This window comes from Aspergillus clavatus, genomic scaffold (genome assembly GCF_000002715.2).
Source record: "Aspergillus clavatus NRRL 1 1099423829802 genomic scaffold, whole genome shotgun sequence".
Lineage (NCBI taxonomy): Eukaryota > Fungi > Ascomycota > Eurotiomycetes > Eurotiales > Aspergillaceae > Aspergillus > Aspergillus clavatus.
In genome coordinates, this window is record NW_001517097.1 from 304,750 (window position 1) to 318,209 (window position 13,460).

Here is a 13,460-nt window from a genome sequence, read left to right on the forward strand (position 1 = left end):
CCCTTGTCATGAATTGTACTATATCAGATTTGCATTGCCCCTTTTGATCTTGTAATCAGTGGAGGCTGCCTCTTCTTCGTTTCTACAAAATTTAGAGTGTATTATTACAATAAACAGCGAGGAGTCCGTATCATGTCCCAGGCTAGAATTGAAGTATGACACACGTGGTATCTCATCAGAAGAATATCTGCCCAACGTCACAAGCAATATGTACATCAAAGGTCGAGGAGGAAAAAATCAGGTTATAACAGGGGAATCACGAAAGACAATCGGAAACTGCAGTGTAAATATCAGGGCGAAGGAAGTAACAAGCTGGTTGGCAAAAGCAAACATTTTGGATATATCTTTCGAAGTTCTCAAGATGGATCTCCAAATCAAAATACGATCTAATCGTCGTCGTCGAAAATCTGGAAGGTGTTCACAAGTATTGTTTCGATAACGCGGACCTGCCACCCAGCATCGGCGATGTTGCCGCCAGAACTAGCACCCATAAGAGTAGGTCTGAATATGTGTTGTTAGATTCTCATATTTCTGACAGACAAGGATACTACTGTGAGGACTTACCCAAAACAGATGGCGATGTTTCCGGCATTCATACGATTACTTGTATAATGTTCTTGAATCTTGTTAAGATGCTACAAGTCGACATATTAGACGTAGCTCGAACAGACGATGGACACGACCGGGAGAACTTACCAATACTAGAGCTCTTAGTGTGGCATAGTGCGCATCCGGGAGGCTATTTACAAGTGCATGGAGTGAATCCCGACGCTGGATATCGTCATCAATCCCTATAGGTGCTCGTGTCAGCAGTTATCAATCGCATTCGCAAGCCATTGATTGGAGACATACGCGCTGCATTGATGAAATCCGTATAGTACAGCGAAGTTAACAAAGGCTCGGGCAGATCCCTGAAGAACTGTTTCAACAACCCTGCAACACTATTGACATCGTGATAGAAGCTCTCGGGGTTTCTAAAATCCACCTGCGACGAGTCTAAATTTTCCAAGTTAGGATTTGTCCAACCCACCAAGTTGGAAGGATACTCAGGCTTACCATTGTCGAAAAGTGATTTCATATGACTGATATGATTGGCGCTTCCCGAGAGACGGTAGATGCCTTCCATATCCAATCCAAAGATTTCTATAGCCTGGAGGCATTGATAAACGATCAAGGGCACAGCAGTTCCATCTCTGGCATATAGGTCCTCTAGGGAAACACCAAATACCGGCTTCAGAGGTGGTAGATTTTGTTGGAAGTTAGTTGTAGGTGGTGGTAAGGAGCTCGGTGCTGTCATAGGCGGCTTATTCACATTGTGCTGTTCGTGAACAGGCGGCCCTGAAGAGGTCGGGTAGGGTGGTTGGAAAGGTGATTGCGATGAGAACGAGTCAGGATGCGGCTGGTACGGCAATGGCTGATGAGTTTGGGTGGTGACCGGGGCAGGGGCTGGAGAGGGTTGAGCACTAGGGACGTTCTGCTGGGAGAATGAAGGAAACACGGCTGACTGGCGCTTGTTTTGGGTGCTGGTCTGAGAGGCCGCAACAGCGGGAGCGGATGTACCTCCAAGAGTCTAGAGAAACATCAGTATGGAAAGGTTATGAATTCGACGCGCAGACTCACTGGATGGCGCTGGTATTGGATCTGATCCGAAGTCACCGCACCAGGATTATGTTCGTAACTAAGAATAAAATCTTGGAAGTCCTTCTGGTTGTCGATTTGACGGACCACCTCATAGAGACTCTTTGGTGCAATGGCACTACCGCCGGTACCGTCATCCAAAGGTGTAATGGACAAACCTTGACCTAAGAGTAGCTTCTCATTGAATGTCGCTTTGAGAATCAGTCAGCAGCGGCACAGAAAAGAAAGCATAGGCGACAAGGGGAAGCATGATCAAGCATACCGAACTTCTGTAATTGCAAGGCCAGGCCGGAGTCGCACTCTGCAATCAACTGTTGAATGTTGTGCACAGCTTGTGGCCGATGAGTAGAGATCAATTCTCGGCGAGCCGCCTGTGCAGCAGTAACTTTGGTCGCATAATCTCCATCGGCATTTTGCACTTTGCGCAGCAGCTCTTCTTCATGCTGGGCAGCGGATTTATGTCCCTTCAAGCCAAACTTCCCACTCTGCTTATCCCCCGTCTTCACGCGATCATACTGCTCCGCCAGATACTCGTATTTCGCCTTTGCCTTCTCTGCTGCCGCCTCCGCCTCAATCACTCTTTTCTCTGCACTCAATCCAGTTTGCTTCCATTGCTTGCGCCCCTTTTCGATATTGTTGGCTAACTCGTGGAGGTCGTCGGCCATCTGCTGCAAGGATACCGAGAACTGAAGACCGTGATCCGCCATACGCTCGTGGAACCGATTAAGGTCGTTGTAGCTATGGCCGTAGGTGCCTTGACGGTTGTCGGGGCGTAAGGCAGCATCGTGCAGAGAGCGGGACAGTTTCCTCAATCCCTGAGCATGCTCTTCCTCTAAAGATGACCGTTTCTTGAGAAAGGCGGAGAAATCCTGCGTGCCCTCTGGTCAGCGTGCCACAAACCTAGACACCCTCCCTACATTCCCCCACACAGGACAGTGTGAACGTAATGGTAAGGATAGAACGCACCTTAGCAGATGCCACACTTTGCTTCAATCGCGTCAACAATGTCGTGATACCTATCTATTGTTGGTTTCGAATGACGAGTCAGTCACAAATGATTCAGATCGCGCATCTAGATTGAAGCTATTGTATGATCCACCTACATCGGAATAAATGACTTTGTCCAAGCGTGCTTTCATCTCTTCTGTCATCGCTGGAGGGCCTGAACGGACTTCGGCAGCTCCGAGCTGTCCATTAGAGTCAGCACTTAATGGTGGCGCATCATAATCCCTGGGTGATGGGGCTCCTGGTGCTGAGCCATCAGGGATAGGGACGTCTGCCATGGAAGGTACAATTGTGTGCGCGCTTGTGCGTAGATAGCGACCTGATGTGTGCGATAGCCTTAACGATGGCAGAAGATTGTGTATATCGATGTAAGAGGGGAGCTTTATGAGAAGTTGCTCTATTGAATTGTGGAAGCCTAATAATATTGTCCAGATAGTCTCAGTGGCAGTATTGCCAGTGGGGGGCTTGATGGAAAGAGTGGAGGGCTTTTAGTGGAGGCTTGGTCCGGTCAGGTACAGAACAGGTACAGACGGTCGATCGGACGAACTCAATAGAGGCGTGCTCATTGGAGAGGACTGTATTGAGACTGTATGCGATCTGTACGAACACAATTACATACGTCATTCAGAGGAGGCTGAGAAGTAAGGATACTAGTAACTAAGGTATCTAATAACTGAATAGGTATTCTGGATAGTGCGATAGACAGATGGCAATTTATTGACGCTGTCGCAATGATGGAGTATCTGATGGGATGCCACTATCAAAGATCCAGCTTGTCGAGATGAAGTCTTGGGAATCACTCATGTTTGAGGACAATGCAAGTTAGACAGATAATATTACATCCTAGACAATAGACCAAGTCGTAACTGTACACAGCTAAATGTTGACCTCCGATAAAATTGCTATCTTTCAATAACTTTCCTAAACGAGCATCAACCATTGAACAATGAGCAGATACCTACAATAACTGTTGACTGCACTATATCTACATGTACCTTGGTCTGGAGGTTGGACATCTCGAAGCCCGAAGATCGATTGAGGATCTCCGAACCCAATGCATGTACTCTGCCTCAGGCATCAATTAAGCACTGAGTCAGCAAGCTACCCCAAGAACCGCCGAGTTTCGCGTCTAGAGATTTCCCCAACTTTTGCCGATTTCCGGCACCTATGGGCATTCTTGTTGATTCCAAGCTCGTTTTCGCATGTGTTAATGCGACTCCGCGGTTCAGGGCCACCGGGTGAATTTCTTAATTTATACTGATGGATCTGGAATTCCGGGGTGTCTTAGCACCACATGGGCTGCCTGCACATGCGAGTCTGATAACGCCCCCGGGCACCAGCAGCGACATTCGGAGCAACCCGAGGCTCCCCCGGCCGGTAACAAGCTTCGATTTCTCAAATAGGAATTCGGAATCTTGCGAGATGGAGAAGGTTCCCGCGCAAATCACTGGGAAACGGCGGGGTGGAAGTAGAAAGGCTTGTAATGAATGTAAACAGCAGAAGGTGAGCCAATCATGCCCTCCCTGGGCTTTCTTGTGTTGAATGGCCCAAGATGAAATAGCCCACCTTGATATACATGTCGAAACTTTCTATTTTCGACTACTAGCTGAACATGGGATGTTGGGTTTCAACAGCTTCGTTGTGATATTGTTCAGACTCCGGCGGCCGCATGCTCGCGCTGCCGGCGACTTCAGATAGAATGCAAGGTTGAACCTACATTCAAGCGAATTTCCAAACGAAGGTAACTTTACAAAACATGCCTTGTTTCTCGGATCCCTACGTCGATAACTGATATTCTTTGACAGGCGCAATGCTGAGATGGAAAAGGAGATCGCAGACCTCCGTCGCCGGCTTGCAAACAATGGGGAACGCCCCCAGACGCTGGATGCCAATGCCAGTGATGACATTTCACAATGTTCAGAAGACGTATTCTGCAGTCCGGACCCTACTGTCACCAAGAGGGCTCGACCTCTCTCCGCGCCCTTGGAGCAGCCACCCATGCCTGCTCCGATAGCGTTACCCAGAGAAAGTTCCATTCTCCCTCAGGAAGATAGCTTATGGAGACTGGAAGATATCACGCTATCACGACATCGTGTAGCGCGGTTGTTTGATCAGTAATTGCTCCCTGCCCCCTGCCTTCTTCTGCGGCTGAAGCTCTGGCGTTTCCTAACACACCCTAGGTACTTCACATACTACCACCCCTTTTTGCCTTTGCTGAACCCTCAGAAATCGCCTGAGGAATACCTCCGCCGGAATGCTCTCCAGGCTTGGACAATCATTTGTATTGCCAGCCGTCGAGCCCCATCGGAGCCGGGTCTTCTGAGTGCCTTGAGTGGACCGTTTAGCAGGTTTCTTTGGTCAACTCTGACCGGCGTTCCGCAAGACTACCGTGTGGTCAAAGCCCTTTGTCTACTTTGCACGTGGCCTCTACCTACCACGAGTCAGAGGACAGATGCAACGTTCATGCTTAGCGGACTGATGATGCAGATTGCCATGCAATTGGGCTTGCACCGCCCGGTTCAAGCCGAAGAATTCACAACCTTCCGTATGTCAGCTCAAGGTGAAGCAGTGAAAGATCGCTTGCAAACATGGGCTATCTGTAACATTGTGGCTCAAAAGTAAGTAAATGCTCTTCCGATCAGGAACGCAAATTGGATTTCGGATGGTAACATATGATCATCTGAAGTGTCGCAACTGGCTATGGACAACCTCCAGGAACCATCTACGACTGGGCACTTGAGCCAGCGTCTCTGCGGGACGCTGAGTACAGCCCCTCAGAGGATCTACGAACTCGGCTCCGGATTGAAAAGTTCTGTGACCGAGTGACGAAGGCGCTGTACAATGGTAAACCAGAGCCGACGGAGTTCATCAGCTCCGAGAAGTTGTTGATTGTGCAGCTCCTGGAGGGTGAACTGCGCGAGATGGAAGTTGATTTTGGTCGAGACATATCACGTAAGAATGTCCTGGAAATATCTTTGAGCCGTTATTAACGTGTTCTCCCAGATATCAACATGATCCATTTGCGAGCCGCTGAGTTGCATCTGAGATATTTCGTATTCTTAGGTTCCAACCCCCGTGGGGAAGATCTCACCAAGCTCTTCATTGCTACGACGTCCTTCCTTGGAAGGGTCCTGGATCTGGAGACGTCTCCTGGAGAGTTAATCGGCCATGCTACCAACTATATCCTGCAGATGATAGTATCTGCTGCCTTTGCTCTCATGAAACTGCTGAAGAGCGATTTCAGCAGACACATTGACTTTGACCATGGCAAGTTATTGTTTAATGGAGCCATCTCGGCCATTCGGCGCATTAGCGTGATGGATCATGATCGACCCGTTCGCCTTGCCGATATCCTCGCTCAGATGTGGAACGCCAATGACGCGGAACATTCACCTGGCGAGGATATTCTACAACTCAAGGTCCGCTGCCGAATGAGCATGAGCCATGTTTATGATACGGTCTGGCGCTGGCGGCAGAGATTCCGGCCCGTGAAGAGCGTTGAAGAAACGCACGGTATGTAGGACCCGTTTCTGCGAAGAAGATTATCGGACTGACAGGTGTATAGTTCCTATGGCGAATGCCGCCATATCGTCCACAGCGGGTCCTCTTCCACGGCAGCAGAACGAGGCGCTGGATGCGTCCGGTTTGATCTACTCCCCCAACTACGACCAAGGGGCCTTCATCGGCGAAGCAGGATTTTCTGAAGTTTTCGATTCCCTCAACTGGGTATTTGATGGATTTCCGGATTCTTTCGTTGCTCCTCCGATCATGTAAGGCCGTCTCTCGCATGGTTGAAACGCCGGGACCAAGTGGCATCTGTGATCACTTCTTATGAGAGATGCTTCTTGGTGATTTTTTTTTTTTTTTTTTTTTTGCGCTGCATATAGTTCCATGCAAGATACCATTTGATTTGGAGGATATTAAAAGTTGGAAAATTTTTGGATTTTAATTTTATTTTATCTTATTTTTTTTCCCCCCCCCGTTGCACAACATGAGACGGACTTGTGAAGATCTGCCACTTTCCCCAGATCATGACTGCCGAGACTGTACATAGACAGAGAGAGAGAGAGAGAGAGAGAGAGAGCATGGATGAATCGTACTGTTTCAGTCTCCTCATGATGAAGAAATGGAGTTCTGCCCCACCTATAGAGTTTGACATTATGATAAAGTAGTCAATGCACCCAATAGGTAGATACTTTCTTCCTGCTACTACTGCTAGACACGGAGTCCTCAAGGCCATCCAGAATCCAATCCCAGCATTGACACGTTGATTCGACCGTCCTCCCCGCCTCCAGTCAACAGTTAGTAACGTGGTTAGGTAGCCCAGCCTCGAAAAGTCCAAGAGGCTAAGAAACTACAAAAGTCCTATCAAGGCGTGTTGTAGCGCCTGATCTAGTAATGCAAGATGAGCAAAACCCCATGTCCTTAGTCCTGAGTAAAGGTATATTTAGGTCAAGAAAGGCTGCGGGTTGGGCTTCTACTGGCTGGATGGGGTTTGGTGGCGGTCAAGAACTGGCGGCCACGGCGTCCAATGGTGATGAGCATTGTTGGGCATTTATTCTGTCTAGTAAGCTCTTACTAGCTTTGAGGGACTCGAACTGGAAGTAAGTAGTAGTCGATACTGTATCTAGTTGGGCAAATGAGTTAATTGAGGTGGATTGTACTATTATTGTGCGAGTTCTGTGCTCTTAGATAGATAAGGCACGCCTACTGACCTACCTAAGAAATCTAAGATTAGACGGAATACTTCAAGTTGGGTAGCACCTTGCCTGGAGCCAGCCATCCATGGTTCCTCTCCAACCCCCTTGAACCTAAGGTAGGTAGGTAGTCCATTGTTTGGTTAACAGAGACACAAACAAACCGGTGGGAGAATGTGAAGAGTAAAGATGATACTCAATCTCCCGCATATAGTCAACAGAGGTTAATGAATACATTCCCTTTGGAAGTGCTCAATCCATGGAAGGCGTACAGAGTCTGGAGTACTCCGTTAGTAGTATCTATATTCTATCTACTGTGTAGGTAGTACTCCACTAAGGGTGAAGGCTGGGAACTGGCACCGCAGCGCCTTTTATTTTAAAGGATCTTCCCTAGCCTAACTGAAGGTCCATCCTCCCACTGACCTGCCTTAGTAGTTAGTAGTCTAGATGGATACACAACTAAATAAATAAATAAATATATTAATGTCATTCAATGGACTACCAGCCATCGTCAATCCATTGTTAGAATTAGATTGCTGGACTGCTTGCTGATCTTTAATAGAGAGAGAGAGAGAGAGAGAGAAAATAGTAACTACTTACTCCATAGACGCCATAGACTACCTTTCTCAAAATCCAGTCTATCTGGTCCTCTCATATCTCTTCTACAACTCACCATGTCTGAACTCTGCATCGCTTTGCATCCCAGAATTGATACATAAAAGTACCATTTCTCACTTGGACGATAGATAATTCTCCCACCTCGTTATACAAAAGTTTTTTTGATATAATTTTCCCCCTCAGGTGAGCTATCCATCCAGTCTGCGTGTTTCTTTAGACTGGCCACACTACTTTGGAGCTACTTCGCTCGTCCCGATTGCCCCCCCTCTCTTCCTCTGAACCACCCCCCCCAAAAGCCCAACCACAGCGAGAAGAACAGAACAAGAGACCTTTGCCCCTCGAATTCAAAACGACTAAATCCTTTCCCGCTCCTACTTCTACTTCGACTAGATATCTATCTCTCTCTCTCTCTCTCTCTCTCTCCCTCTGTGCTAGATGAATCGTTGTCGTTCTTCTCTGCTTTCTCTTTCTTCCCAGCCGGTCGACTCTTCCTTCTAAAGTCTTTCTTCTTCTGTTAGCACCTTGTTGTCTTCTTCTCCTGACCTTGTCACTTCTCCTTTGGCAGATTCCAGTTATACCCTTCACATTGATTAATCGAACGCTCCACCCGCCTAGTCTTGAAACGCTAAACCTCCCATCAATCTCACTTTGCACGCTAATCGATCAGCGTCATTTGAGTTCATCCTTGCTCGTCCATATTATCTTTTCACTTTCAACCTCCTCTGCCTCTGTGTGCAATCGACTATAGCCTTTCATCCTTTTCACCATCCACAAAAGAAACAATGGCGTCAGGTCCCGCTACCCAATCATTGAAGGTCAGCATTTATCAGCTTTCCCATGGATCGTCAATCGGTTGACCAGACCACGGCTAATAGGCGACCCTGTACAGTGTGTAGTGACTGGCGATGGTGCTGTTGGAAAAGTAAGTCCAATAATCCCTTTTCTCTTTTGGATCCTAAGTCAATACTAATCTCATGGTTGCTAGACATGCCTCCTTATCTCGTACACAACCAACGCATTCCCCGGGGAATACATCCCTACCGTGTCCGTGGCTCTCCTCCCTTGCGCTCGTCTCATTCGAACTCCGTTGTTGACCCGACTTGCAGATTTGACAACTACACGGCCAGTGTGATGGTAGATGGCCGGCCTATCAGCCTCGGACTATGGGATACTGCTGGACAGGAAGATTACGACCGCCTGAGACCGTTGTCCTACCCCCAAACCGATGTCTTCCTCATCTGTTTCTCCATCGTCAGCCCCCCGTCGTTTGACAACGTCAAGGCCAAGGTGATTACTCCCTTTTCGCAAAGTGCGACGGCCCAAACTTTGGTGGAGAGACCTTTCTGACCCTTTTGTCTGTGTAGTGGTACCCCGAGATCGAGCACCACGCCCCTAATGTCCCCATCATTCTTGTCGGCACCAAGCTCGATCTGAGAGATGATCGCGCGACTGCAGAGTCCCTTCGCCAGAGGAAGATGGAGCCCGTCTCCTATGAGCAGGCGCTGGCCGTCGCCAAGGAGATTCGCGCGCACAAGTATCTTGAGTGTTCCGCCCTGACACAGCGCAATCTCAAGAGCGTGTTTGACGAAGCTATTCGGTATGCCCCAGCCCCAGCCTGCGTCAAAGCGCCGGCTCGAAAGATCCCCCCACGCTAATACATCTTGACAGTGCTGTGCTCAACCCGCGACCTGCTGCGAAACCAAAAAGCAAGAAATGCTTGATCTTGTAGACGCAAATTTCTCCAACTTCGTCATATCATATAATCATAAACAACTAATACGGCGTCTGGGCAGTCGGGGTTTGTAATGATCCCCTTTTATGATTGTTTCAATTGTGTTCATATCTCTTTTCTCCTTGTCATTGCCTGCCATGATCCTGATGCGTTTTCCCATGGGTCAGGACACCCTTGCCTCATTTTCTCGCCTTCTTAATGCAGTCTAAATTTGTAACATGCTCTGCAATACCGGGCAACTGTCGCTTGATCGGTTGGTTGTCATTTTTTTTTTCTTCTCTCTTCTACTTCTCTCTCTCTTTTCTTGTCGTTACATAGACTTGGCGAGTCTTGGAAAACGTTCTTTGTGCAGCTTACGGAGCGATGCATGCAGCGTTATGCATTGACCTCAGTTCTATATATACTACCGTCTAACACAATCCATCGAGTATTCACATTCATGACGAGAACAAGGATATCTTTCAAATCGGAAAACAACAGGACCAGAAAAGTCCCCAAAAAAGTGCGTTTGGAAAAAAAAAAAAACAACGGAGTTGCTTGGTTCCGTTAAGCTGATTCAATGTCCGTCCATTATGCCATCCGAGCTCTCCGGCTGGGATGGATACCGGCGAAGGCGTCCCCAGCGTCGTCGCCATTATCTCTGTTGTGGACCTTCTTCTTTTCCGTCTGAATTTCCTTGGCTTGGCGCTGTCTCTCATCGTTGAGCTTCTGGTTCTTGGCCACGATCTTGGATTTGCGATATTCGGATTTGCCGCCGCCGCCGCCGGCACTATCGTACTTATCAGTATCATGTCCCGTTCGGCATGCCAGAAGGCTCCACTCACGTTAACTCGACGTTGATTCTCCGGGGAGGATATTTTCCGTCATCGAACATGGAATGGTGGTACAGCTTTAAGCAGGTCTTCATGCGGTCGTAGTTGTCGAACTCGATGAAGCCGAATCCACGGCACTTGGTGGGCTTGTCTTTCTCAGTGGCCACGCGCACGGAGGCTGGTGGGTTTTTCTCGAAGTGCTTCCTCAGCGACTCGGCATTTGCGGAGTAAGGGAGGTTTCCTGAAGGAGAAAACATAAGATATTAGCATTGCCATAGCCCGGGGAGGATTTGGCAGAGCTCAGCTCCAACTTACCAACGAAGCAAATGAACCGGCTGTTCTTCTGATATGGTTGCTCCTGCGACTCCTCCTGCTGTTCTTGGGCGGGTTCTTCCGCAGCGGGCTGTTCTGATTGTTCTGCCTTCTTTTCTTTCTTGGACTTCTTATCCTTCTTATCCTTCTTGTCCTTCTTCTCGGTCTTCTTGTCGGACTCTGCGCTCTCGGTGGGCTTCACATCCGCGTCGACGTCCATCGCATCGGCGGTTTCCTGCTGCTCCTTCGAGGGCTCTGTGTTCTCCTTCTCTTCCGCTACTTCCTTCTGCTTCTTTTCTTTCTTTTCTTTCTTGTCCTTCTTGTCCTTCTTGTCCTTCTTCTCCTTCTTGTCCTTCTTCTCCTTGTCTTTCTTTTCCTTCTTCTCCTTAGGCTTGCTGTCCTCCACCGCGGAAACCTCCTCAGCCTTCACCGCATCAACCGCATCTTTCGACTTGCTCTTCTTCTCCTTCTTCTCTTTCCTTTCCTCCTTGGACTTCTCGTGCTTCAGCTTCTTGCCTTCGGGCGCAATGGCTTCCTCGGCGAGCTTGCGCTTCTTGTCGCCCATTGTGCAGTGTGAGATTGGATGAATTAGCGGTGTGTGAGCTATATCCGTTGTACTTATTCAAAGGCCCCGTCAACAGATGAAGGGATTGAATCGGAATTCAGATACTTGATACAAAGTTAAAAAAAAATTGATAAAAACAAAAACGAAGCTCGTAGAAAACTACCTACTAGCAGAGATGGAAAATTACTTTTTTGCCGGGCGGTTGCTCTGGGCGGTGGGGGTTGACTCCACATGCATTTATGCCTTGGATATCAGGCACTAAGATTCTATCACTTCAAGGAATCCACTCGAGGACGCAAAATTGGAAGATAATATGTACGGAAATTCTTTAGATATATATACCCATCTGAATAAACGCCAATGCTACGCAGTGATGAATCCCCCTTCAATCAAAAAATCAAGATCTGAACCCGCTTCTGTTTGGCCCCATATCGCTCACGGAACTCGGACCGCGTCAGCAACTGCAGCAGTGGCAGATGCGTTTCCTTCATATCGAAGATCCCGCGCTGCTTCTGGTCGATGTAAGATCCGTCGATGACGATGCGCTCGAGCTCGCCCAGTTTCAGACTCCCTGCGTCTCATCAGCATCGGGTCCATTGGGAGTTAGTACAGGTATTGCTTGGAAGAACTTACCGGCATCGATCAGGTCTGAGATTCGGGCTGGTGTTCCCACTCCAAGACCAGTCCTGTACGAATGGGTTAGTGGGCTGGTCAAGAGTCGCGGGGAGGAGTTAGCGTTACCGTGCGCGCTGCAGAAACTGCTTGGCTTCTTCGAGTTTGATGTGCTTTGCGAATAACTTTCCGACGGTGGAATCTTTGCTTTGGAATGTTCGGAGAGCTCTGTGTGTGCTTAGTTAGCACGGCCATGAGGTTTAGTAGAAAAGTGCCTGTATATGATTTATCCCACCTCACGACGTCGGCCGCTCTGAGCGCAGCGGGACAGACAACTAATGTGTGCGGCGAGCCCTTCTCTTCCGACGCCTGGGAGAGCTTTGCTCCCTTGTCCGGGCTGAATGATTTGAGGAACGCGGGAAGCTGGTCGAGTGAACGAGATGATTCAAACGAGGAAGTGTCGAGGAATGCAGAGTCTGCGTCCAGCCGTATTAGTCTCCTCCCATACGCAAAAAGTAGTAGTCCTCATCATGACCGAGGACAGACGCATTCGTACCTGGAATGCTGAGATCGCTCAATTCAACCGCAGTCAGCTCCTTATTATGTCGCTTCGCCTTCTGAGCAAAGTGGTCAGCCAGTAACCGGCCGTCCATCTTGCCAATGGACTCGTCGAGGCCGCCTTTGCGCTCCTGTTGTTTGGGATCCTCTTCCGCCTCCTTCTGCTTCTGCTTCAGCTTGTTCTTGGCATTCTTCTTCTTTTTCTTCTTCTGAGGCCCATCTGTGCTATTGTTCGCCGATGGGGCTGCTGCGGCTTTGTCTTCCTTGGGAGCTTCTTCGGCTTGTCTCTTGCGCTTCTTGTCCACCTTAGCGGCGAGGCCGGATGGCGTGGGGGTAGAGTCGGACATTGTGAATCTTCGTGAGAGTATGCTAGTGACACCAGCGAAAATTGAATCTCCGGATTGTACAAAATAGCAAGTATCCTTGTGTAGTTGTTACTTCGTCGCATTCAAGACATCACAACTTTTTTGTGCTGAGTCAGCTGCTCTTATCGATAAGGATTGACCAATTAGAGACCGACCTGGGGGTACACCCCTTGTCGATGCTCTGCGACGCGCTCTCCGCTTGTTCATCAAACCCCCTCCGTTATTTGGTGGTTGTTCCAATGACGAAGTTGATGTCAGCTTTTTAGTGGCAGATGCCTACCAAGAAATAAGAACTTCTGATAATTGAATCCTTCACTCAGCTGTACACTTCCTTCTGCCATTGCCAATGTCAGCAACCCCCAGACCGCGTGGCCGCCGGCCATCGCGCGATTCAACGGCTTCCGGATCAAATGCAGATACACCGATACGCGACACAACATTGACCGGAGTAAGTCGTCCTTTGAAACAGCAGGTGCCCTCGCGGACGCAAATTGACCCTTTCGTCGCCGATAGGCCCAACGACTACCAATTCATACGAGGTATCCC

General features: G+C 48.6%; 5 protein-coding genes across 5 annotated transcripts, besides 12 other annotated features; 2 read left to right on the top strand and 3 right to left on the bottom strand.

Moving 5' to 3' along the window:
- Positions 1–386: 386 nt before the first annotated feature.
- Positions 387–2,921, bottom strand: rgd1 (putative Rho GTPase activator (Rgd1); the record flags this gene model as incomplete). The annotated part of the gene is made up of 9 exons (XM_001270646.1): positions 387–501; positions 565–635; positions 697–791; positions 853–996; positions 1,057–1,570; positions 1,621–1,829; positions 1,901–2,507; positions 2,605–2,658; positions 2,742–2,921. The coding sequence occupies 9 exons, from the start codon at positions 2,919–2,921 to the stop codon at positions 387–389; spliced, it is 1,989 nt and encodes a 662-aa protein (XP_001270647.1).
- A 982-nt stretch (positions 2,922–3,903) lies between these two features.
- On the top strand, positions 3,904–6,417 carry ACLA_034250 (transcription factor domain-containing protein; the record flags this gene model as incomplete). The annotated part of the gene is made up of 7 exons (XM_001270647.1): positions 3,904–4,146; positions 4,278–4,384; positions 4,449–4,757; positions 4,824–5,261; positions 5,330–5,595; positions 5,647–6,156; positions 6,209–6,417. 7 exons carry the CDS (start codon positions 3,904–3,906, stop codon positions 6,415–6,417), a joined length of 2,082 nt encoding a protein of 693 aa, XP_001270648.1.
- Positions 6,418–6,495: 78 nt separating this feature from the next.
- Positions 6,496–6,517: a microsatellite.
- Positions 6,518–6,695: 178 nt separating this feature from the next.
- Positions 6,696–6,727: a microsatellite.
- Positions 6,700–6,726: a microsatellite.
- Positions 6,728–7,784: 1,057 nt separating the features above from the next.
- Positions 7,785–7,825: a microsatellite.
- Positions 7,826–7,900: 75 nt separating this feature from the next.
- Positions 7,901–7,923: a microsatellite.
- A 428-nt stretch (positions 7,924–8,351) lies between these two features.
- Positions 8,352–8,386: a microsatellite.
- Positions 8,356–8,385: a microsatellite.
- A 354-nt stretch (positions 8,387–8,740) lies between the features above and the next one.
- racA (putative Rho GTPase Rac) lies at positions 8,741–9,687 on the top strand (the record flags this gene model as incomplete). The annotated part of the gene is made up of 6 exons (XM_001270648.1): positions 8,741–8,773; positions 8,848–8,880; positions 8,944–9,002; positions 9,065–9,245; positions 9,323–9,555; positions 9,627–9,687. 6 exons carry the CDS (start codon positions 8,741–8,743, stop codon positions 9,685–9,687), a joined length of 600 nt encoding a protein of 199 aa, XP_001270649.1.
- A 573-nt stretch (positions 9,688–10,260) lies between these two features.
- On the bottom strand, positions 10,261–11,379 carry ACLA_034270 (RNA-binding protein; the record flags this gene model as incomplete). The annotated part of the gene is made up of 3 exons (XM_001270649.1): positions 10,261–10,459; positions 10,515–10,743; positions 10,818–11,379. 3 exons carry the CDS (start codon positions 11,377–11,379, stop codon positions 10,261–10,263), a joined length of 990 nt encoding a protein of 329 aa, XP_001270650.1.
- Positions 10,942–10,973: a microsatellite.
- Positions 11,098–11,201: a microsatellite.
- Positions 11,104–11,177: a microsatellite.
- Positions 11,104–11,201: a microsatellite.
- Positions 11,143–11,192: a microsatellite.
- A 389-nt stretch (positions 11,380–11,768) lies between the features above and the next one.
- Positions 11,769–12,896, bottom strand: ACLA_034280 (uncharacterized protein; the record flags this gene model as incomplete). The annotated part of the gene is made up of 5 exons (XM_001270650.1): positions 11,769–11,950; positions 12,013–12,065; positions 12,121–12,219; positions 12,287–12,467; positions 12,548–12,896. The coding sequence occupies 5 exons, from the start codon at positions 12,894–12,896 to the stop codon at positions 11,769–11,771; spliced, it is 864 nt and encodes a 287-aa protein (XP_001270651.1).
- Positions 12,897–13,460: the final 564 nt, after the last annotated feature.